The sequence below is a fragment of the Schistocerca americana genome, chromosome X (genome assembly GCF_021461395.2).
Source record: "Schistocerca americana isolate TAMUIC-IGC-003095 chromosome X, iqSchAmer2.1, whole genome shotgun sequence".
In the NCBI taxonomy this organism is placed as follows: Eukaryota; Metazoa; Arthropoda; class Insecta; order Orthoptera; family Acrididae; genus Schistocerca; species Schistocerca americana.
The window spans coordinates 700,269,808-700,294,727 of NC_060130.1; the positions used below are offsets into that span (position 1 = coordinate 700,269,808).

The 24,920-nt window shown below is 39.9% G+C and overlaps 1 protein-coding gene across 4 annotated transcripts in view; it reads right to left on the bottom strand.

Moving 5' to 3' along the window:
• Positions 1–24,920, bottom strand: part of LOC124556721 (microtubule-associated serine/threonine-protein kinase 2) — a 262,482-nt gene that overhangs the window by 218,548 nt on the left and 19,014 nt on the right. For all 4 annotated transcript variants that reach the window (XM_047130713.1, XM_047130714.1, XM_047130712.1 and 1 more), the window contains exons 3-4: positions 15,923–16,025; positions 10,209–10,272 (exon numbers count right to left, since the gene is read on the bottom strand). In XM_047130713.1, coding sequence (XP_046986669.1) covers positions 10,209–10,272; positions 15,923–16,025 — 167 coding nt within the window. The remainder of the gene's footprint in view (positions 1–10,208; positions 10,273–15,922; positions 16,026–24,920) is intronic.

The window sequence follows — 24,920 nt, forward strand, 5'->3', positions numbered from 1 at the left end:
TTCCTGTATCACTAGTCACCCAAATCCTATTTTCTTATTCATTCCTGTATTATCCCTAGTTGATTGTATGTTGGTAACGTATACTTACTTTACCAGATAGTCTGTTCCTCCTGTCACCACACTTCATTAATTCCCACTATACCCAACTTCAACTTATCCATTTATATTTTCAAGTTCTCCAGCTTACCAACCAGCTTAAGTGATCTAACATTCCATGCTCAAACCTGTAGAATGCCAAATTTGTTTTTTCTGATGACAACATCCCCCTCAGTAGTACTCATGTGGAGATCCAAATGGGGGACTATTTTACTTCAGGAATATTTTACCCAGAGAATGCTATCATCATTAAACCATGCAGTAGAGCTGCATGTTCTCATAAAATATGAAGGTTGTACTTTCCCCTTGCTTTTGGTCATTCACAGTACCAACATAGCAAGGTCACATTGGCTGATGTTGCACGGCCAGATCACTCATTCACCCAGACTAGGGGTGGGCAAATGCACCCCGCAGGCATCAGCACCCACACTGCTTACCCACAGAAGCCATTAGCCAGCAGTTTGTCTTCCACCTCTCTGCTAACATCGCTTGTTTGTTACCAACATGCGCACGGCAAGACGGACCTGTTTACTTCAAGTCAGGTTTGTCTCTTAAACATCTTTAGCATTCATGACAGGACAAAATTGGTGAGAAGAAAACGGCTTAGGAGAAGTTAAGATCTTCAACACAAAAATCAGTCAAATCCCTACACTTTAACCCACAGAGGGGGAAAAAAGAATAACTTTTTTATTTAAACACAAACAAGCCCTCGGTGTCTGTTTTGTAATACTGTTTTATCAATGTGAAGAAGTACAATGTGAAGCGATATTTTCAATTCCTACCAAACTTCGAGCTAAAACAGAAAAGAGAGTATGAATGAAGTCCATATAAATACAAAAGGTATGTTCAAAATGAAATCAAACTTTTGCTATAACACTTTTACTGCGTATTGTTCAACATATTAACGCTCGAGCGAGCACATCTGTGTATAAAGTCCGCCAACCAAAAATAAAATGATTTTCTGCAGTTCCATTGTGGTTTCACAACTGTAAACCTATACCTATTCCTTCATTATTGCTTCACGTAAAACAATGATAAATCGTGTTGTCATATGTCCAAGTGAGCAGCAGTAATATAAAGTACGAAGTGAGCCAGGTGAGAAAAAATTTACGATCTATGCAAAAAAATGACCGTGATTAGGAACTAGCAACATAATCCCACATTGAGGCAGTTGTCTATGAGATAATCAGTGATTGAACAAGCGGCTGGCTGGGATCTGATGCAACTGCACTGCTTAATGCTTTGAGTGGGTCATTATTGTTGCTAAAACATGTCCTTGGCAACAGAGTGTTATAGTGAAAGTTTATTTGATTATTGTTTAATAAAACAGTGGTTTAGCTCATATTGTGTAAGTTTATTTTCTCATTGTTTAAGTAAACTGAGATTAAACTGTGATTTTGATGATACATGTTTAGCTTGGTAACATAAAAACAGCTATTCTACACATGTGTACAAAGTGCACCGCGCGCCCGCCCGTGTTTTGAAAAATGGCGCGCCTGCTCGAGGGTTAAACATTGTCCCCCTACAAATACTCCCCTCAATTGGAAATACACCACTGCCATCATTTCTTCCATTTATGGAAAGCCCCCTGGAACGCATTTTCTTCTTTTTCGCATGCATGTCTCTTGTCATATTGTCCTGAATCTCCTTTATGATTTGGAAATAATGTCCTTTAAATGGGCTATTAAGTTCGGGAAACAAGGAAAAGTGTGCTGGGGCTAGCTCCTGAGAAACAGGTGTGGGGCACAACGGCAATGTGAATATTTGCTACACAGCTGTGGACAAGGAGTGAAGTATGAGCTGGTGTGTTGTCATAATGCAACATCCAAGTCTGATTTTTCTACAAACCTTCTTGCATACAGCATACTTTGCATTGACACTACATCAAAGAGTTCTCCCTCATGTTGAACTTGGCGTCAACACCTCTTGCAAATGCAGCATTCTGAGCAACATCTGTTACATCCCTACCTTCATCCAAACATACAGAGAAGGAAACCCAAACATTTAGTTCTATCCCTCAGTTGTATTTCCACATTGTTGACCATTTCTTCGGTGCATTTGCAAACTGTTCTCCATGAAGGATAGACTGCTTCAAAAAAAGAAACAGTAGTGCACACAAGGTTGCGCACTACTGATGTGCATTAGGATTCCCTGATAGACTTCCTTGTTTACTATATGACCATGTGGCACAAAATCCTGATGGAAAACACCTTTGTAGTAAACAGTACTATCATCATCTTTATCTTTGACCAATTTGTGCGGGTTTTGTGCAATTTGTAGTGCGCGTGCACACACACACACACACACACACACACACACACACACACACACACTCTCTCTCTCTCTCTCTCTCTCTCTCTCTCTCTCTCTCTCTCTCTCAAAGTGCTCATTGTCCCTTTGACACTAATCTGATGAACAGCTTGTGCAAACGCTCACATCAGCCGCTGTAGCTCGCTTATTAAAAGGCAGAGCAAAATGCAGCAAATGGCAGCTTGTTATCTAAATCTACCACTAAATGCACTTAGTAGCTGCAGAATGCTCCTTCTGCCAGTTGGTGCCTTATTTCAAAAGTTCATTTCTTTTTGAACACACCTCGCTTGTCATTTCTTGAAAATATTAGTGTTATTTGTAAAGCATTATGTGATTTTTGCCCTCGATTCTACCCCTTCTTTGTAATGTATTTATAGAAAGAGAACCATATCATCCACAATGATGGTGCAATGAGAGTGAGCTATCGCACAGATCTTAAAAACAGCCAAAACGGTGTATCCCTACAGTGATAGAGAATTTGTTGAAGAGTGTTTTGCTACTTCTGCAACAACCTTGTGTGTACTAGTGTTTCTGTTTTTGAAGCAGTCTGTCCTTCATGGAGAACAGTTTGCAGATGCACCGAAGAAATGGTCAACAATGTGGAAATACAACTGAGAGACAGAAATAAACATTTGGGTTTCCTTCTGTGTGTTTGGATGAAGGTAGGTATGTAACAGATGTTGCTCAGCATGCTGTATTTGCAAGAGGTGTTGATGCTGAGTTCATCATGAAAGAGAACTCTCTGATTTAGTGTCAATGCAATGTACAACTGTGGCTGACAACATATTTTCTTGCTTAGGAAACATTGTTGACAAAGCGGTCAAAAGACTGGTGTTCTTGTTTTGAATTAAAAAAAAAATTTAGATGAAAGGAGTTGGTACCCAGTAGGGAATATCAGCAATACACTGTATCCTACATCGTGTTAATCTGCTGACAAAGTGTGCCAAAATAAGTGGTTAGTTGGTTACGTGTTCCCTTGATCAATAGCACGGAAAAACTGTTATGATGTGGAACGTGTCAAATGCACAAGAAGTGTGCACAGGAAACAAGGGTGTTTGGTGTGTGTGTGTTTTTTTTTTTTTTTATACCTAAATATTTCTATTATCTATCCCATTCCCTTAAATGGTACAAAATGCATGTGTTATATCTCCAGATTTATTTACTCATATTCAAGAATTCATCTATGGTATAGAAGGAGTTGTCAAGGAGGTATGATTTCAATTTGTTTTTGAAACTATTGCTGCTGTCTGCCAGACATTTTATTTCATCTGGTAATTTATCAAAAAGTTTTATAGCAGCATATTTTACCCCTTTCTGTGCCAAAGATGGGTTAAGTAAAGGATAGTGTAGGTCTTTCTTTTTTCTGGTATTGTAATCATGAATGTTGCTGTTGATTTTAAACTGGTCCATGTTGTTGAGAAAAAATTTCATTACTGAGTAACCTTTTAAACAGATGTCTACAAGATGTGTGACTATGAACCCCACACATTATTCTAACTACTTTCTTTTGAGCAGTGAACACCTTTTGCCTAAATGTTGAGTTGCCGCCCCCCCCCCCCTCCCCCGAATATTATCCGTATGACATCAGAGAGTGGAAGTATGAAAAGTATGTTGGCTTACTAATTTCTACATCCTCAAAATTGGCAATTATTCTGATTGCAAAAGTTGCTGAACCTAGTTGCTTTAGGAGATCCAAAATATGACTTTTCCAATTAAGATTCTCATCGATATGTACACCCAAAAACTTAATAAGCTCTACCCTGGCTACTGACTTCTTTTGATGTGTTATGTTTATTGAAGGAATTATACTTTTTGCAGCAGAAAATTAGATGTACTGTGTTTTTTCAAAGTTCAGAGAAAGCCCATTTGCAGAAAACCAATTAATAACTTTTTCAAAGACCTTATTTGTATCATTTTCTATCGGACTTTCTTTTACTGGATTAATAATTATGCTTGTATCATCAGCAAACAGTGTCAGTTCAGTATCTTGTTTCACTGAAGAAGGGAGGTCATTCACATATATCAAGAACAGGAGGGGACCCATGATCGAACCTTGTGGAACAACTAATGTAATTTCACCCCAGTTAAATGAAGTGGCAAACTCCTTTGAATCACTTGAAGCATATAAAGAGACTTTTTGCTTCCTGTTCTGTAGATATGATTTAAACCACTCATATGCTGTTCCATTTATACAATATAATTGTAATTTCTCTAACATGATGTCATGGTTCACACAATCAAATGCTTTGGATAAGTCACAGAATATTCCCACAGGTGACATTTTACTATTTAAAGACTCTATTATATGAACAGTGAAATTGTACATTGTTGTATCAGTGGAACAGCATTTCTGAAATCCGAACTGTGATTTACTAAGTATCCCATTACTGTTGAGATGGCTAACCACTCTTGAGTACATTACTTTCTCAAACGTTTTTGAAAATGCTGTAAGCAAGGGTACTGGCCGGTAATTATTGACATCTGTGGTTTCCCCCTTTTTGTAGAGAGGCCTGACAATGGCATATTTTAACCTGTCTGGAAAAATACCCTGAGTCAGTGATGCATTACATATGTGACACAAAACACCAGCTGTAATTGCTCCACATTGTTTTAGTAACTTGTCAGAGATGTCATCTACTCCAACAGAACATTTATTTTTCAAAGATTTAATAATTTTCCTTATTTCACAAGAGGTTGCTAGATGACACTTAATCTGACTAAAATTTTTTACTACCTACCCCAGTGGTTACTTTCCTGTCTCCCTTCTAATAACATTCCATATTGATTTTATTTTATTGCTGGAGTTGTTAATTTCTTCTATAACATACATATTTCTTGATTTTCTTACAACTTTTCTCAGTATGTTACAATAATTTTTAGAGTGTAAAACTACTTCTGGATCTTTACAGTTCTTGCTGTCTCATACAGTTTTCTTTTTCTTTCTGAAGACACTTTAATACCTGTAGTAATCCAAGGTTCCTTTGAAAAGTTTGTGGTGTTACATTTAGTCATTTTCTTTGGAAAACAATGTTCAGAAAGGGATATAAATTTATCAAGAAATATGCTGCATTTATAATTAGCATATACATCTTCCCAGTTTACATTTCCTAAACTTTCTCTGAAGATATCTATAGATACCGTGTTGAGCACCCTCACACTTTTACTTATTGGTTTCTGATGTTATGGACGTAATTGTAAAAACAGTTAATAAAACTAGATCGTATGATTTGAGACATCAACTGTATAAATCTTTCCTTGCAGAGCTACACTGTAATTATGTCAACATGCAGCATTTTTCTGAAGCACACTGGTCAAGTCAAGGCATTGTTTTAAAACATTTTTTCAGCTTCCAGAAAGGCATAGCATTATTCATGGACATGAAAGGAATATCAGTAAAAGAGTTTGCTGACCCCCATGGATACTAGAGCCTGCATTTCTAACTGACCTTAAAATGCACCTGGATGTCTCTAGTACAGCTTTGCAAGGCAGACAAACTAATTACTGAAGTTTCTGACACCATTTTGGGTTTTCAAAAAAACTGTTGTTGCAGATACGACGATGGTCAGGAAGGTCATTTGCACACTTTTTTAATGTTGCCCTAATTATAAATAAAAAACTTAAAAAGGCGACACTAAATGAACATTTTTGTAAGTCTGGTACAGTGCTATAGGCTTTGTTAGAAAACAAACAGCAGATTTAGTGTCATCAACCAATTTCAGCTTGATTTTAGTATTTCTGGAACTCCTTTTGCAGTGGACATTGAAAGTGCACCACTTGAAATTCAGTTGGAGCTCACTGACTTTCAGTAGTGCCATGCACTCAGGTGGTGGTTTCACACTGTAAAAAACAGAAGTGTTTTACAAAAACCTTCTTTGAGAACAGGTCCTGCAACTCTTCCAAATAGCTGCTTGAGTCTGCAGTATATTAAGGACCACACATTTGTGTGAAAGCTGTTTTTTAGCAATGAAATTAACAAAACTTAAGCTTAGGAGTGGTGTTATTAATGATCATCTGACTGGAGCAATGCATTTGACAACCGGTAATCTCACTTCAGTCACTGAGATGCCAGCACAAAACATTTAAAAACAATTGTAGAGTAATGACGATAAAGGTTTTGAACTTACTTTTTCCATATGTAGCAGGTCAGCTCTGAACTTAACACTTCTGTTTAAGTATTAAGTTAGTAGATTTCTAATAAATAATGCTTGTGTTCTTTTGTGATGTCTATTTTATTTGTGGCCACAGGAAATTAAAAAAAGAGTGATATTTTATTCTCTTTTATTATGCCCGTACAACACCCCTTCCCATATTATGCCCTCCCACGCCCCCCTATCTCCACCCATAGTTCTCCACTGAACTGAATGACATAATTTGTAACATTTTGCAGTGCTTGTAACAGTTGTCAAGCTATGCAACAAATTACTTTATGGTGCTGCAGTACTTATTATGTAATGAAACAGTTATCTTTATTTGTTTATTTGTCACTGTGTTGTGCCTCTACTGAACTGCAGAAGGCCAACCGATCTTCTATTATCTGCTGGTGTCATCTGTACCTGCCTTTAGTGTTTTCAAATGAAGTGCAAATGGTATCTGTAGTCAGAGGAAAGTGGTAAACCAATTACAAACTTCTTGCAGATGCCTAAAATAAAACATAAAATTTCACTCACTGAAAAACGTAAGAAAATAACATGGCTGTTTTATGACCTATTAACTGACGTGTGAAGCCTTGTGTGAGGAGATGACGCATAAAAGTATGCACACTAGCATACATTCATTTGCTTTTCTTCACAACATAATTGTAATAAGCTAACTGTCATTACTTTTTCATCTGATGGCACTTTCATGTTACAAAAGTATGGTCTTTCAGCCTACACTTCCACAAATTCTATGTACATGTTATATTGCATTGTATGTATTTGTTGTACTGTCATACTGTAATAATTACGAAAACACAAAGAATAAACCTAATGTGGCTACAAACTCTAGCATCAGCTGTTGACTGTATTACCGGCAGTCTTTCATCCTGTGTATGAATAAGATAATACGAGCTGTGTGTGCGCTGTGCCTGCAAGGCAATACACATGCAAACAGTGCCCATGGGAAGCCTTGCAGGGATCTCACGCAACCAGCCCTGATCCAGACTGTTACACAAAAAACACCTAAGATGCTGCCCCCGTTCAGGAATCATATGTTAGTCTGGTCTCTCTTAAGATAAACCTCCACTACTGTTACACCTACGGTATGGCTATCAATATAGTTAAGGCACACAAGCCACCCCACCACACCAAAGTCCATGGTTCATAGTGGGACTTTTTGTAGGGGATTTTATTGAGGTATTCTTAAAATTATGCGGGAATGTAATGTCTTAAAGGTAAATATGCACACGTGTTATGGTGTGGATTGCTGCAACAGAGAAATCTACCAGTCAATTAATGACTTGTTTCTCCTTTTGGACTTAATGACAACAAAATACACTCCTGGAAATGGAAAAAAAGAACACATTGACACCGGTGTGTCAGACCCACCATACTTGCTCCGGACACTGCGAGAGGGCTGTACAAGCAATGATCACACGCACGGCACAGCGGACACACCAGGAACCGCGGTGCTGGCCGTCGAATGGCGCTAGCTGCGCAGCATTTGTGCACCGCCGCCGTCAGTGTCAGCCAGTTTGCCGTGGCATACGGAGCTCCATCGCAGTCTTTAACACTGGTAGCATGCCGCGACAGCGTGGACGTGAACCGTATGTGCAGTTGACGGACTTTGAGCGAGGGCGTATAGTGGGCATGCGAGAGGCCGGGTGGACGTACCGCCGAATTGCTCAACACGTGGGGCGTGAGGTCTCCACAGTACATCGATGTTGTTGCCAGTGGTCGGCGGATGGTGCACGTGCCCGTCGACCTGGGACCGGACCGCAGCGACGCACGGATGCACGCCAAGACCGTAGGATCCTACGCAGTGCCGTAGGGGACCGCACCGCCACTTCCCAGCAAATTAGGGACACTGTTGCTCCTGGGGTATCGGCGAGGACCATTCGCAACCGTCTCCATGAAGCTGGGCTACGGTCCCGCACACTGTTAGGCCGTCTTCCGCTCACGCCCCAACATCGTGCAGCCCGCCTCCAGTGGTGTCGCGACAGGCATGAATGGAGGGACGAATGGAGACGTGTCGTCTTCAGCGATGAGAGTCGCTTCTGCCTTGGTGCCAATGATGGTCGTATGTGTGTTTGGCGCCGTGCAGGTGAGCGCCACAATCAGGACTGCATACGACCGAGGCACACAGGGCCAACACCCGGCATCATGGTGTGGGGAGCGATCTCCTACACTGGCTGTACACCACTGGTGATCGTCGAGGGGACACTGAATAGTGCACGGTACATCCAAATCGTCATCGAACCCATCATTCTACCATTCCTAGACCGGTAAGGGAACTTGCTGTTCCAACAGGACAATGCACGTCCGCATGTATCCCGTGCCACCCAATGTGCTCTAGAAGGTGTAAGTCAACTACCCTGGCCAGCAAGATCTCCGGATCTGTCCCCCATTGAGCATGTTTGGGACTGGATGAAGCGTAGTCTCACGCGGTCTGCACGTCCAGCACGAGCGCTGGTCCAACTGAGGCGCCAGGTGGAAATGGCATGGCAAGCCATTCCACAGGACTACATCCAGCATCTCTACGATCGTCTCCATGGGAGAATAGCAGCCTGCATTGCTGCGAAAGGTGGATATACACTGTACTAGTGCCGACATTGTGCATGCTCTGTTGCCTGTGTCTATGTGCCTGTGGTTCTGTCAGTGTGATCATGTGATGTATCTGACCCCAGGAATGTGTCAATAAAGTTTCCCCTTCCTGGGACAATGAATTCACGGCGTTCTTATTTCAATTTCCAGGAGTGTAGCTCACAGTCAATGTTTGGCATGAAATATTGGAAACTTCTTTAATAAAACAATTAAGTAAATTAATTTGCATAAATTATGATCATAGACAAGCTTTGTTTTGTTGTTTTGGAAGCACATGGCTACATCCAAATCATTACATTGTGACCCAACTAGTCAAGCGCTGAGAAATTTGGTCGTGTATTATGTCCCTTACAGGGAGACTCTGGCACAAACAGCTCCAAGTGTGTCACTGGTATGAAACGAGTGGAAGCAATAACAATTTGCATAGGTGAATAAACATTCAAGGTTATGCATACAAAGAATTGTCAAGGACATTTATAATCCTATCCCCAGTTGTGACACTGCATTCATGATTAGATTAGAGATTTTTAGATAACATTAAAAAGAGGTAGGCTGCACCAAATGTTTAATGACTATGAACATATACCGAGGTTACTTAATACAACTAACTTACTTAGTTATTAACACTATCTATGGTCTGTAATGCCATTTGCCATTAATATCAAATCACACTAATCATAATTGTTAACACTACACAGCATGTATCCATAAAAAATCTGGAATAAATGTCTCATTTCTCAATTAACTACATGCAAAAATGAAAACTAATAAGCATTCCTACTTCTGCAGGTAATACCCTTAATTAAGCTAATCACCAACATGTCACACCAATGTAAAAATCTGTCCCAAGAACTATTTCAAATTTCAACTATGCTCTGCTCCCAACCATGCACGATTAGTATTACAAAACAAACCACTGTGTCAGTGAATAACTGAACCACAGCCTAGAATTTGTTTAAAGACACTATTTATGCAAAGGAAGAGGTTTTTTTTTTGTTCCTCCATTAATGTATACAATTACTGTTACTAACACTGTATTGTAATCAAAATGACAAAAATTACCTTTTAATTGGAGCAAAACCAAAATGTTGGCTTGGAGACATCCGTGGACTTTCTAAGGGACTGCCTGTAATGAAACAAGTAAAGAAACAGAATAAGAAATTGCATCATGACATAATAAAGAACACAATATCTGTTGCATTCTCTGTCATCTTAAAACTGCTTACAGTCTGAGCAGATATCAGGACAACAAAAGGTGTGGTGCTGACCAGTTATCTGATGCACAATTAAAGCCCATCCCACTGTTTTGCAAGCTAAGCTATAAAACCCTGTTGTGTCCTACAGCCAATGTTCCTTGTGCTACAAGGTGTGTGATACATGAGAACTGATGAAAACTGCCTAGGACACATTTCTTATACACCCCTCATGAACTTTGGGAGAAGAACAGTATCACTGACAAACCTTGAAGAAGTAAGAAGCTTGGAATCACCAGTAACAGCTTCCATGACCGTCAGAAAAAAATTATTTCTGAGCAATGACTCAGAATGGACTATCGCTAGCATCTCAGTAGGCAGACAAGAGGGGAAACCAAAGGAATACACACACAAGACGTTACCTTACTTTCTGTCTCATGATGGTCATCGTTAATCTACTGAGTATTCCATCACCCAGTCATCTGATATGTCTGGTCTTCACCTGCTAATTAACTTCCATCATTTGCCAGTTATCATTTGCCATCAACTGCCAGATGGCAGTTATAAGAGTCGAGGGGCATGAAAGGGAAGCAGTGGTTGCGAAAGGAGTGAGACAGGGTTGTAGCATCTCCCCGATGTTATTCAATCTGTATATTGAGCAAGCAGTAAAGGAAACAAAAGAAAAATTCGGAGTAGGTATTAAAATTCATGGAGAAGAAGTAAAAACATTGAGGTTCGCCGATGACATTGTAATTCTGTCAGAGACAGCAAAGAACTTGGAAGAGCAGTTGAACGGAATGGACAGTGTCTTGAAAGGAGGATATACGATGAACATCAACAAAAGCAAAACGAGGATAATGGAATGTAGTCAAATTAAGTCGGGTGATGCTGAGGGAATTAGATTAGGAAATGAGACACTTAAAGTAGTAAAGGAGTTTTGCTATTTAGGGAGTAAAATAGCCGATGATGGTCGAAGTAGAGAGGATATAAAATGTAGACTGGCAATGGCAAGGAAAGCGTTTCTCAAGAAGAGAAATTTGTTAACATCAAGTATAGATTTAAGTGTCAGGAAGTCGTTTCTGAAAGTATTTGTATGGAGTGTAGCCATGTATGGAAGTGAAACATGGACGATAACTAGTTTGGACAAGAAGAGAATAGAAGCTTTTGAAATGTGGTGCTATAGAAGAATGCTGAAGATAAGGTGGGTAGATCACGTTACTAATGAGGAGGTATTGAATAGGATTGGGGAGAAGAGAAGTTTGTGGCACAACTTGACTAGAAGAAGGGATCGGTTGGTAGGACATGTTTTGAGGCATCAAGTGATCACAAATTTAGCATTAGAGGGCAGCGTGGAGGGTAAAAATCGTAGAGGGAGACCAAGAGATGAATACACTAAGCAGATTCAGAAGGATGTAGGTTGCAGTAGGTACTGGGAGATGAAGAAGCTTGCACAGGATAGAGTAGCATGGAGAGCTGCATCAAACCAGTCTCAGGCCTGAAGACCACAACAACAACAACAACAACATTTGCCAGTAGTCACATAGCTCATCGAAACACTTGAGTGGTTATCAAGCCACAACTGGTCACATTTATTATCACAGAGAACACTCTGGCAAAGAGGAGAATGCCACATACTACATATTGACGGAGAAATTCTCACTTTTCAACTAAGTCGACCCTACTCCTCACTCAGAATGTACACGCAGAACCACGTTCAGTGCGCTCACATGAAATAATTAACATACAATTCATTTTTCACTCAGGTCAAGCACTGTGAGAAGTTTGCAGCAACAGTTTAATATCCTCATTTAATTGAAAATCCAACTTATTAAATTCATATGTTTCAATTAATGTGGTACCATATTAACCGCTTTCCCTCTATGTAATTTCTTTCCAGATTTATAAATTAGACCATTTTTTGTTGCCCTTCACCAACTAAAGCCCAGCACTTATAGGACAGTCCTTCATGTGGAAAACAATTTAACATTTGCTTTGTGCTTTAGCTGTTCATGTTGTCTTTCCTTGATGGGTTTAAGCTATACGTGTTTTCACTTTTTATTTGCCTAAGTGGCATGTAATGCATTTGGTACATGACTGAGTGTGCAGCTTCCTCACTCAAATTTGAGTTTATATACAATGACTCTAATGTGTTTATCTGATTTTTACCGATGCCCTTATGTATGTTAACAGTTATTTTCACAGGATAGAGCTGAATGGTTTCAGACATCTCGTTTGTTGATGTTAGTTGCGAGCTGTCTGATTTGGTTGTTACTTGGTTAGCAATCATTTGCTTTTGGGCTCAGGTAGAATCAAAGTCATGGGGGGATGTGATGCATATGGGGACCAAGTGGACCACCAACTTTCCATTGCGATGGCCAGACAGGATCAGGAACGAATGTAGGTAAGTGCAGTTGAGCACAAAGTTTGAATACCAAAGAAAGTGTGCTGGTCTACAAGCATCTTCGCCAGACAGGTACATGTTACTGTGAGTGAAATAAATATGGGCACTCAATTGTCAAGATATGGGCAAAATTACAACTTACATTTAAAAGGAATGTTTTTGTGACTTTGACAGTAAATCCTACATTAATGGAATTGTGGATCTCACAAACTTTTGCTCACATGGAAAGTTCTGGACCAAAAAGACAGAGTTTTGTTTGCAGAATCTTCTGTGTGTGGCATAAAATATGCCAATTCTTAACCACATATTGTGATATTGTGGCACAGACTTTAGTTAAAATATATTTGTTCTCAAAACCATATCCACAACAATCAATTCTGTCGACAATAACATTATTGCAAATTTGGGTATTTTGGCATATGATGAATAAGGTAGAATAGTGTAGTGTGGTGGTGAACCATTTCTCCATCCTTCTACAAGTCTAACATCATAATTGAGAGGGTAGGCTGTTAGAATTGACAGCAGGAGTCCACAAGAGAACAAGAAATGTAAAGTGGCTCAACTGTCAACCAGACAATGAAGGTGGTGCCTGTTACAGAAATGATAGTTTGCAAGAGTCAGACAGAAACAGATGCCAAATGGAAAAGCTGATAGTCACAGAATGACAAGCAATTTTGGGAATGAATCTGCAAAGCAATTTCCAAACACACAATAGCAAGAGAGAGTGCAAAATGAATAAAAGTGTGCAGGGCACACTGCCCAGACGATGAACAGAAGACATACAAAGAATGAAGTATGCAACAAGATCCATACAAACAAAGATTAATATGTATGTCTAAGTTACTAAGTAATGGCAAGGTTTCCTCAAAGTGAGGACAAAAGCTGACAATACTTAGACAAGTGCATGTCATGACACTGGATCCAAAATGACTGCACTTAACAGGAAGTTTGTAATACACATCCACATCACCAACATTATTGAAAGTAATTCAAGCTCAAGGAGTAGCATTAGTCCCAGCATTTACCAAAAAACTAAAGTAAATAGATAACCTGATGACCGTTCGACTGAATAAAGGAAGTAGTAATACTGCAGCAATAGCCTTTACCAGTGGTATAAGTATTGTTCTCATTATAGCCAGTGATGTATTAGTAGGAAGGGCTGTTCTAATTGATGGGATCGCATAAAAGTCAGGAAAATTTTGTTCACAAAACCAGTCATGTGGGTCACTGAAGAAGTGAGATATAATGTTAGCACTGTAGAGAATGTTGATGTGTGTACTAAGAGTACTTACAGAAATGTTTTTGTTGGCTATATCTGCTGGAAGGTAGTAGATGGTACTGATGATCATTTGCCCGAATTGTGAGCTTTAAAAGCTGCAGGGTAGTCTTTGCCACATCAAAATGCATAGATAAATGCTACCTTGTCAAAAATAAACATTATGAGAAATGAGGCTTTAGTAGAATTATAGCTTAAATTTGGCAACCAGCCACAAGTATGGTATAAAAAACTTATTCACATTTACCCATTAATGGTTTTGAATTTTTTTTTTTAATCCACCATCAGATGGCGCTTCCAAGCTGGGACCTCAGTCTGTACTTGTTAGCTGTTTTGTGCTGTGGTGTATGTTCCTTAGTGATGCATCTATCAAATATTTCTACTGTAGGCACACTTTTTTCAAAATTTTTGCTGATGTGTAAACATATGTACAAGTTCTACAATTCATTAATAATTAGTTTAATTACCACCATTCTAATTTTTAGAGATCCACATAGTACATTCAACATTCACCAACTGTGACCCATCTTTGGAAAAAGAAAACAAAAACATTACTTCTAAAGATTCTGTAGATACAAAATTGCTTGTGATAGTTGTAATATCTGAGCAGGAGACACACGTAGCACAGTTTTAATCTACCAAAAAGTTTCGCTTTTCTTATATGTCTCTTCAAACAGTTACAAATGCTTGATAAATGTGTACAAAACTTCACCATTGCATGAAGTTATGCCTTGTCTAACAGAAACATTATACTGTTGACAAATGAGACTACCTTAACATAAATGTTCCGTCAGTTCAATGGGTATGCATGTGCTGTTGCATATTCAACTTGCACCATGACGAACATAAATTTATGTGCAGACAGACCAGTGATTCATAAATGTCTGCAATTCAGTGTACACTGGACAGTTTCTTCAAAAGTGAAAATCTTCTAAAAATGGGTCCTTTTAAGCAAATCCCACTGCAGATTTAAGTGATGGTCCTTGTTTAATGTCTATCACTCAATGAGCATATATGCTAATCCTCCAAAAGAATTCCCAAATCATCCATTAAACTTTATCAACTAAGAAATGAGTTATATAGTATGAGATGTTTCCTCACACTGTCAGCTGTAAAGTCACACTAAGCACATGATACACGCCCTATGAATCACACTGAAAGATATCTATAAAATTAACTGAGTATGACATCTTTTTCAGTGTGTCAGAACTATTACTTGAATAAAGCTACATTTTAAGTATTTGTTACTTCAGTAATAAAAAAGGTTTTATATTAACTGAAAGTATTCACATGTAGATCCTATAAGAGACTTCAGTTGCATCACCCTTATTTTAAGAAGTCACAATAACTACATTCCATCACTAAGTACTCTACAAAACTGCCAGCAACAATGTTAATGCATGACATAGTCCAGATTAGACAGTTTACAGAGTTAGAAAAGTATGAAATACTACACACTGACAAATGAAAGTGTTAAAGATTTGTATTCTGCTGACATTCAGCAAGCATTTTCCACATTTCCAACATTTTCATGCTACAATTACAGCTTCAATTTCATATATCAAAACAGTGTTCAACACTATAGCTTCCATATGCATCAAACATTCATTTTAACATTTTGCACCACGAAAACATTCATCACCAATATTTATGCTAGTTAATATCTCTTTATCAACTAGATTGTGCTCATTAAGCTTTTTATGACCGCATTAAAAGTATAACTGATGAAAGAAAGTTCAGTATTTTTCATTACACTATCATCTCACAGAGTACCACTCCACTCACCAAGGCACCCAGAATAATGATACAAATGCCATTAACTTTGATGAAAAATTTAAAGTCAAACAAATGCAACAGCTTATTTTCGAACAGACGGAAGTTAGTGACACCTTTAATGACTACTCACTTAGAACTGGTGAATGACACCTGGGTAATGTTGGAGAAGTTGCCGATATGAAGCTCTTCCTATGGGCAATACGACTACTTCTTCGAGGCAAACCCAGCTCTTTCTGCAAAAAGAAAATAGGTTAGATCAGGTGAAGTAAAATAAAAATGTTCACTACTTAAAGTTCTGTGGTTAGTGTCTATTACAATGAGAAACTACTCTGAAGTATTTGAATGCTGAAACTATCAGTCAAAACAGACGTCATAACATTACACACATCCTCCAGAATTCATAATGCATCTAAGTTAGTGGGCAAACCCCACAATATCACATGGGAAAGTGGGGGAGGAGGAGGAGGAAATATAAGACATTAAGAAATATAGGAGTAAAGATGTAACAAAATTACAAGACTGCAGTTAAAGTACAAAAAAGGGAAAACAAACAGGATTTTCATAGTGATGCATTTTGGAGAATATATGACTGTGTAGAGGTTATAAAAGAAACACTAATATGTAGAGAAGATGTATGGATGCTAGCTATCGGGATCTCCAACATTAGGCACGTTATGGAGCCCCTTAGGCAGATAGTGTTCAGGGCTGGAAAGGTGAAGCCGTCTGCAAGTTGTGGCTCACACCAGCACCAACGATGGCTGTCGCTTGGGTTCTCAGGCATTCCGCAGTTCATACAAATGGCTGACGGAGGTAGTGAAGGCTGCTGGCCTCACATGCTGGGTTCAAGCTAAGCTCGCAATTTGCAACATTGTGCCCAAAGTCAGTCAGGGTCCTCTGGTTTGGAGCCATGTTGACGGTCTCAGCCGTAGGCTTTGTCGACTCTGACAGCCTTGGCTGCAGATTTTTGGACCTGCATTATCAGCCAGGGAATTGCAGGACCCCCCTTGGTAAGTCAGGGGTGCACTACACGAAGAAAGCAGCTACTTGGGTAGCAGAGTACTTGTCGAGTGCACATGGAGTTTTTTTAGGCTAGGTGATAGGTTTAGGTTCTCTGATAAATACTCACAACACAACTCACAGTGAAATCAGACAGCATTCACAGTAAAGATACTTCAACTGTCGAAATTTAATGAATAAATGTTTGAAGTATTTGTAACAAAGTTCCCAAATTTACTGCGCTCCAAGAAACTCCTTGCACTCAAATTATTCTCGGAAACAAGAGCTGGCTAAAACTCACAGTAGAAATCTCCATCATATTTATCAGTTCATGGAATATATATCAAAAAAAAAAAGATTAGACATCATGGGGGGAGGGGGGGTGCGTTCACTGCAGATGACAAAAATATTGTTTCTACTGAGGTTGAATTTGAGTGTGACAGTGAAGTTACCTGGTTGGATGTTTTTAACCGGGCACCCAATTCCGCTGCGATGGTTTTAGAGTCACTGACAGAAAGTCTACGGTCAGCAGTGCAGAAATACCAAGATCATGTAATATTAGTTGGAGGCAACTTTAACCAGTGAAGTATAGACTGGGGCATCTTATTGCAGGAGGGTACAGACAGAAAGTCATGTGAAGTTCTTTCGAACACATCTTCCAAAAATTGTCTTGAGCAGCTAGTTTGACAGCCCACACGCAACAGAAATATTCTACATCTCGTAGTTACGAACACACCTGACCTAGTCAACAGCGTCAGTAGAGAGAAAGGGATTACTTTGGTTACTAAGTTAATAAACCAATCAAGAAGGCTAGGAAAGCATTTCTGGTAGAAAGAGGAGATAGACAGTTGTTACCATCCTACTTAGTCGATGAACTTACATCATTTAGTTCCAGTACAATGTATGTAGAGTAATTATGCGCAAAGTTCAAACAGATTGTACATCATAATATGGAGAAGTATGTGCGTAATATGTGGATTAAGGACAGAAAAGACCCACAATACTTTAACAACAAAATTCAAAATATGTTGTTGAAGCAAAGCCTGTTGCACCATCAGTTCAAATGAGAATGCACAACGAATGACAGGCAAAAGTTAATAGAAATTAATGCGTCTCTAAAAAGATCAATGCGCAACGCTTAAGGCAACTACCACTAACATTCTTTAACAATATAACTAGCCAAGAACCTGAGAAAATTCTGGTCCCACATAAAATCACCAACTGGGTCTAAGGCTTGTATCCAGTCACTTATTGATCGGTCAAGGGTGGCAGTAGAAGAAAGCAAAACTAAAGCTGAAGTTTTAAATTTTGCATTTAAAAAATTGTTCAAGCAGAGAATCATACAAATATACCACTGTTTGACCATCCGTATGGAGGACAAAGTAATAAGTATCCCTGGCATAGAGAAAGAATTGAAAGCAAATGGAATTCCAATTCGATTTTACAAAGATTATTCCGCAGCACTGGCCCCTTACTTAGCTTGCATTTATCACGAATCTCTTGCCTAGTGCAAAGCCCCAAGTGACTGGAAAACAACACGCATGTGACTCCTATATACATGAAGGGTAAAAGAACGGACCTGTAAAATTACAGACCAATATCTTTAGCATATGTTTGCTGCAGAATCCTTGAACATATTCTCAGTTCAAACATGATAAATTCCCTTGAGAGGGAAAGCTTCTGTTCACAAACTAGCACAGCTTTAGAACGCATCACGTGTGTGAAACTCAGCTTGCCTGTATCTCACACGAGATCCTGTGAACAATGGATGAAAGGCAACAGGCTCATTCCATATTCTTAGATTTACGTAAAGCATTTGACATGGTGTCACATTGCTGACTTAACAAAGGTACAAGCATATGGAACAGGTTCCACAAGTATGTGAGTGGCTCAAAGACTTGTTAAGCAACAGAACATAGTACGTTGTCCTCGACAGCAAGTGTTCCTCAGAGACAACGGTATTGTCACGAGCCCGCCATGGAAGTATGATAGAACAGCTGTTATTTTCTATATACACAAATGGTCTGGCAGACAGGGGAAGCAGCACTGCGGCTGTTTGCTGATGATGCTGTGATGTATGGGAAGATGTTGTCATTGAGTGACTGTAGGGGGATACAAAATGCCTAACTTGATGCTGACGAGTAGGAAAAACAAACCCATAATTTTTAAGTACAGCATTACTAGTGTGCTTCTTGGCACAGTCATGAAAATTAAATATCTAGGCATAATGTTATGAAGCAATATAAAATAGTATGAGCACATAAGGATTGTGGCACGGAAAGCAAATGGTACACTTCGGTCTATTGGGAGATTTTTAGGAAAGTAAAGAGTGCATATAGGACACTAGTGTGACCCATTGTTGAGAATTGCTCGAGTGTTTGGGATTTGCACCAGGTCAGATTAAAGGAAAACATCGAAGTAATTTAGAAGCAGGCTGTTAGACTTGTTTCTGGTAGGTTCAAACACCATGCACATATTACAGAAATGCTTCAGGAACTCAAATGAGAATCACTGGAGTGAAGGTGACCTTTTCGAGGAGCACTATTGAGAAAACTTAGAGAACTGGCATTTGAGGCCGACTGCAGACAATTTCACTGTTGCCAACATATATTTCGCATAAGGGCCATGAAGATAAGATCAGACAGATTAGGGGTCGTACAGGGACATACAGGCAGTTGTTTTTCCCTCACTCTTATTTGTGAGTGGAACAGGAAAGGAAACGACCAGTAGTGGCATGGGATACCCTCTGCCACATATCATGTGGTGGCTTGCAGAGCATGTATGTATCTAGATGTAAATGTCAGGTCTTTTGACTGGGGGCAAAAAAACTGAAGGCATACAGAAAAAAAGACAAGCATTGGAAAGAGTTAACACATGAAAATTGGGAATATCCCATGGTTTACAAAATATTTTATTATAAAGTTGTTTGACACTTTTCCACACCAATCAAATTCTTGAAATAGGGGTCTAAAACTCTAATGTAAGAATTTTCAAATTGTGTGTTGCAGTTCCTAGTGGTGCTGCCGTGGTTTCATAAAAATAATAATTTGGTTTATTTTCTTTCTGAGTAAAGGAACCATGTGTGAGCTTGTAGTGATGTCTAGTGGGCCAGCAAGTAAATTTTATTACTATGGTAGTCTGGTAGCCTGCAATCAAATCACAATGCATGACTCATTTGTTTTTATTCAGTAACAATCTGTTATGAGGTTAATTTTGTTGAACACAGATCACATTTGAATGTTGCTTGTCTTCGGTAACATTTGCTTCTATGCCAACATGTACAACTTTTTAAATACAATATTTCAAATATGTCATGCAGGTCTAAAGACACGAATAGATGAAAATGGAGGAAACATGACAAAGAATTACCTGAATTTCAGTTTAACATGTACTACTGTTGGAAATGAAGAATAACTACAGTGTGTCATTTGTTTCAAGTCCTAGCTGCTGGAACTGTACTCCCCAATGGAATGAAACAACATACGGAGTCGAATCATGATACTTCGGTAAACAAAACACATGAATACTTTCCCTCAAAAGTTAACGTGTTATGTCAACAGTTAATAAAGAAATAACTGCTCCTATTAATTTTTTTGAAACTTGAGTTAATTTATCCCACAGTTCGAGGCAGGTGTCTAGTGTGAAAAGGAGCTGCAAGGGTTTACGTTCAGATCAAGGGAGCCGTAAATTCAAAAGATTTGAAAACCACTGTTCTACAGCCACCTTGTTCAAATCATCATTTAGCCATGTTCTTATTTATGTATTTAAACTCATACCTACCCTTTTGCTTTACTACTAAATCCCTTTTCTTCCTTCTCTGCACTGTCTTCTCCAAATTTTACTCAAGTTTCAACTGTTCTTCCTCCTATTAAAATACACCCTGCTTGTTTCCTTACTGTAATGTTTACCAGGCTTTTATACTATTCTCCTTATGCTTTCACATTAGAAATTCAAACTCCACAGGTGTTTGTAAATGAAACCACCATATTACTTTACTGAGAAAACTGTAGCTCTACTGCTGTATACAATAATCTCTTTTCCTCATTATCATATGCCGACTATCCCTACTGATCACCCTGGGGTACTGGGTAAGATATGCGGCAACCCCTCCTCACTTAAAATATGAATACTGTATAAACAACACCTTGCCTTATTAAATTACACCTTGCTTTTTTTTTTATTTAAGCACCTTTTCATAATATTACACATCAGCTCCGTCATATTTGTAGTATGGGAATCCTCACTTCTGCGAGGAGACTGTCAACAGGACTAGTGTGATAGGCACCAATAGCCAGGTGCACCCCACAATGGTATACAGAGTCAAGTATTTGCAGAGTGGAAGGACCCGCCGAGCTATAAACCTGATTACCATAATCTACCCTGTACAAGACCAGAGCATGGTAAAGATGGAGAATAGTGGCACGGTCTGCGCCCCAAGATGTGTGGGCCACGAGGCAGGGAGTATTAAGCTTCTACGTGCACATAGTCTTTAGGTAGTGAATATGGGGCAGTCATATCAGCTTTTTATCAAAACTAAGGCCCCAGAAACAGGACTGCACTACAACATTGAGGAGCTGGTCGCCTAAATAGGTTTCTGGTTTGAGATGTACTGTGGGTCGATAACAAAAATGCAAAACCTGTGTTTTTGAGGGAGAAAATGAGAGGCCATGGGAGATGGCCCATGCACAGGCCCATCGGATGGCACCTTGGAACCAGCACTCAACAGATGCTATCGAGTGGGAGCTGCACCAGATGCAGAAATTGTCGACATACAACACCAGGATAACCACAGGCCCAACAGGGGTTACAAGTCCACTGATGGCTATGAGGAAGAGTGCGATACTTACCACAGAACCCTGTAGGGTACCATTCTCCTGAATCTGAGGGGTGCTAAATGAAGTCCCAAATCAAACCCGGGAGAGCCGGTGAGATAAAAAAACTCATGGATGAAAACCTGAAGGGGACCACGGAAGTCATGGAGGGTAACTAAAATGTGATGGCGCCAAGCCGTGTCTTATGCCATCAGCGGTCCTGGATATTGACTGCTACATCCATCCTTAGTCCACCACAGTACTAGTCTGAGGTGGAGGTGGAGGACCTATGGATAGGTGACAGCAGTGCCAGCAGCATGAAGAATAGTGGCAGAGACATCTTGCACGACCACATCAATGCAATTCGAGACGGAGGTGTTTAAGTGCACATCAGACATATACAAAAACCAACTGGCCCTGCGGAATGCCCAATGTGGGGGCCTGTCTGCCTGGCAGCAGCAGGGGAATGATAGAACCACCAGAAAGTGGTCACTCTCACAAAGATAATCAAGGGATGACCAATGTATGGGAGTCATGAGAGCAGGGGAGGAGGGGAGGAGATCATGAGATCAATAGCAGTGAAGGTGCCATGAGCAGCACTGAAGTGGGTAGGGAACTGCCATTGAGGAGACAAAAATTGAAGTCTTAGTAATTTGGTCAATTATTAGACCCTAACCGTTGAAGTGGCACTCCAAGTGGGCATTGCAGTCCCTGAGGAGGAGAAACGGGGCGGGAGGGGGGGGGGGGGGGGGGAGGGAGTTGCAGTATTAAGGTAGACAGTTCAACATAAGGAAGTGGGCTACCTGGAGGGATGTTTACATTGCAAACAGTGATTGCCAGAGTTATTTGTACTGTAACCACTGATATACTCTTTCTACAGGGTCAATCAATAAATTATTCTCCCAACCAATTTCAATAACAAGTGACAAAAATTCAGTTATATTTAAAGGTAATGATAAGGGAAAGAATTAATTCGTCCCACCGCTTCACTTTAGATTTTTCATTTATTGTCACACCCTTCCGTGCAAACCACAGAATAAGCAAGTGTAACAATGAGAGAATATTTGCACTCGTAATGTTTGCTATATAACTTAAGAATTAATTAATAAACAATAGGAATCTAAGATTATTCCTTTTTAACAAACATATTTTTAAGACCATAAATGATAAAGATCAACGGTAAATAAAGTCCCATAAACTTGAGCAAGGACCACCTTTTCAGTCTCTGAATGAAGTCAGTAGGTGACACAGGGGACAATCAGACATACATTAAATGTTACACCATTAAGGACGATCACTCATTAAGAATTATAACCACAAATTAAAGAAGATTCATTTAAAGCAATTAACATCAATAGCAAATAATAAGGTCACATCTCAGCAAATGTATCAAAACCAAATCTTTTAGTTCTATAACAATGTCGGATTGTGGAATATGCCAGATTAACGACACAGAAGGCTACATTTTACCAAATAGCAATTTCTTCGAACCTAGAAATATCTTAATAGTGTACAATACTTAGGTTATCCAGAACTACTCTAATTTGCCTTTCTTGGGCATAACGGTGGAGTAGATAATTAACCTCTTATTTCATTCTCCTGGAACATTGAGCGGCAATAGACATTCAAGCAACTCTTACCCCAGCGTGGCTCAGGAAAGAGGATGGCTCCACCAGGACGAGGAAACATTTACCCGAACTGGAAAGGGAACTCGTCTAACACGAGCCACTAGGTTGGACAAAGACCTGTTGGCGATTTTTAGTCATTAACCAAAGCTTGCTGGCCAGCGGACGAAAATTAAAGAGGCAAAGGTAGCTTTATTTGTGCTCACAAGAATTGATAACTTCTGCAAATGAGATTCTGGCAGAACTACCGCCATAGTATCAATACGGGACTTCGGAGCTGAGGAGAGCAAGTCAACAATGGTCTCTACCCAATAGGCCCAACATTTCAGACAGACCAAGCAACCGACATCAGTCGTGGCTAGGCGGATTACCAAATAGAAACTCTAGCACTACCTTAAATATAATTAAATAGAGCACTTAAATGCCATGGGGACTAAATTCCTTAACACAAGAACATATACACAATAACGACGACTAAAGTTAAATGTGCCTACGTACTAAAACACAACAGATATTGGAGAACATTAACATAATCTTGCATTTCAGACACCCATAATATTGGCTACAGTCCGCTATCTCTCCGCCAGACAGTACGCTGTTATTTACCATTTTACAATGTGCTTATCCAAACAGTGACCTATGCCATCCATGGAAAAACAACGGCTTGCAGAAGGTCCCCACCCAAAAATCCCCCCCCCCCCTTTTACTGCTCGCACCTTAAGTCAGCATGGCATTCAAATGCACAATCATGCAAGGGGGCAGTAACACACACGCAAGGCAATTTCTGACCAAAACTTAAAGCAGAGAAACATTGCCACACAGTTATTGATTGCTCCCACAACACTGGGAGATTGGTCCCACCAGACAACTGTTGCACTAACTAGATGAAAAATCTTACTTTCAGTGACAAGACCACCTTCTGGAGGTTATTTGCAGCCGCAGACGGACTTCATAGCATCCCCAGCCCATGAATGGAAACCAAACGTTGTCCACAGGTTTATGGCCTCTTGTGTCCTCATGCCCCAGGTTTTTGGACCCATCCAGACTTAGGATAGAGGGACCGAGCATCCTGCTGCAGAACGGTCGTCCAGGACACCCATCTCAACTCCGTCTGCCCTCGGCATGGCACACCACGCCTCCTCCCAGCGGGCGCTAGCAGCGTGCTCGCGTAGACTCCGCAACACCCTCTAGGAAAGCACAGAAACTCCAAACAGGAGTAAACCAAGGGAAAAACAGGAACTGTGGCAAATGACACGGTTCAACCACTATTGCTTCCGGGTTGGTACGAAGGAGGATCCAGTTACTAATGACATCAGAGCGAACAAAGTGCAGACCCCGTCAGATGCTACCCTGGGGCCAGCACGATTCCAAAGGAACACCCAGTCATCATGAAATGTTGTAGGTGGGTCATCACGGAAGAGCATTTCTTGAGCAGCATGACAGAACACAGAATAGGAGGAAACAAGCCGTTGTATTTCCAGTAGGTGACAATAGTATCCATTGCAATTCTACTGGATGATCGTGTGGCAAGAGTACAGGTTAGATATAACTAAGCCGAGAGGAGGTCATGCCACTCTGACAGTGGTCATCACCGACAAGGATGGGGTGACACCCATATATAAGATATCAGACTCAGGTGGCACTTCTGAGGGCATCATGGGGCCTTGTCTTGGCTCTTGAGTTTGTTATTCTTCTC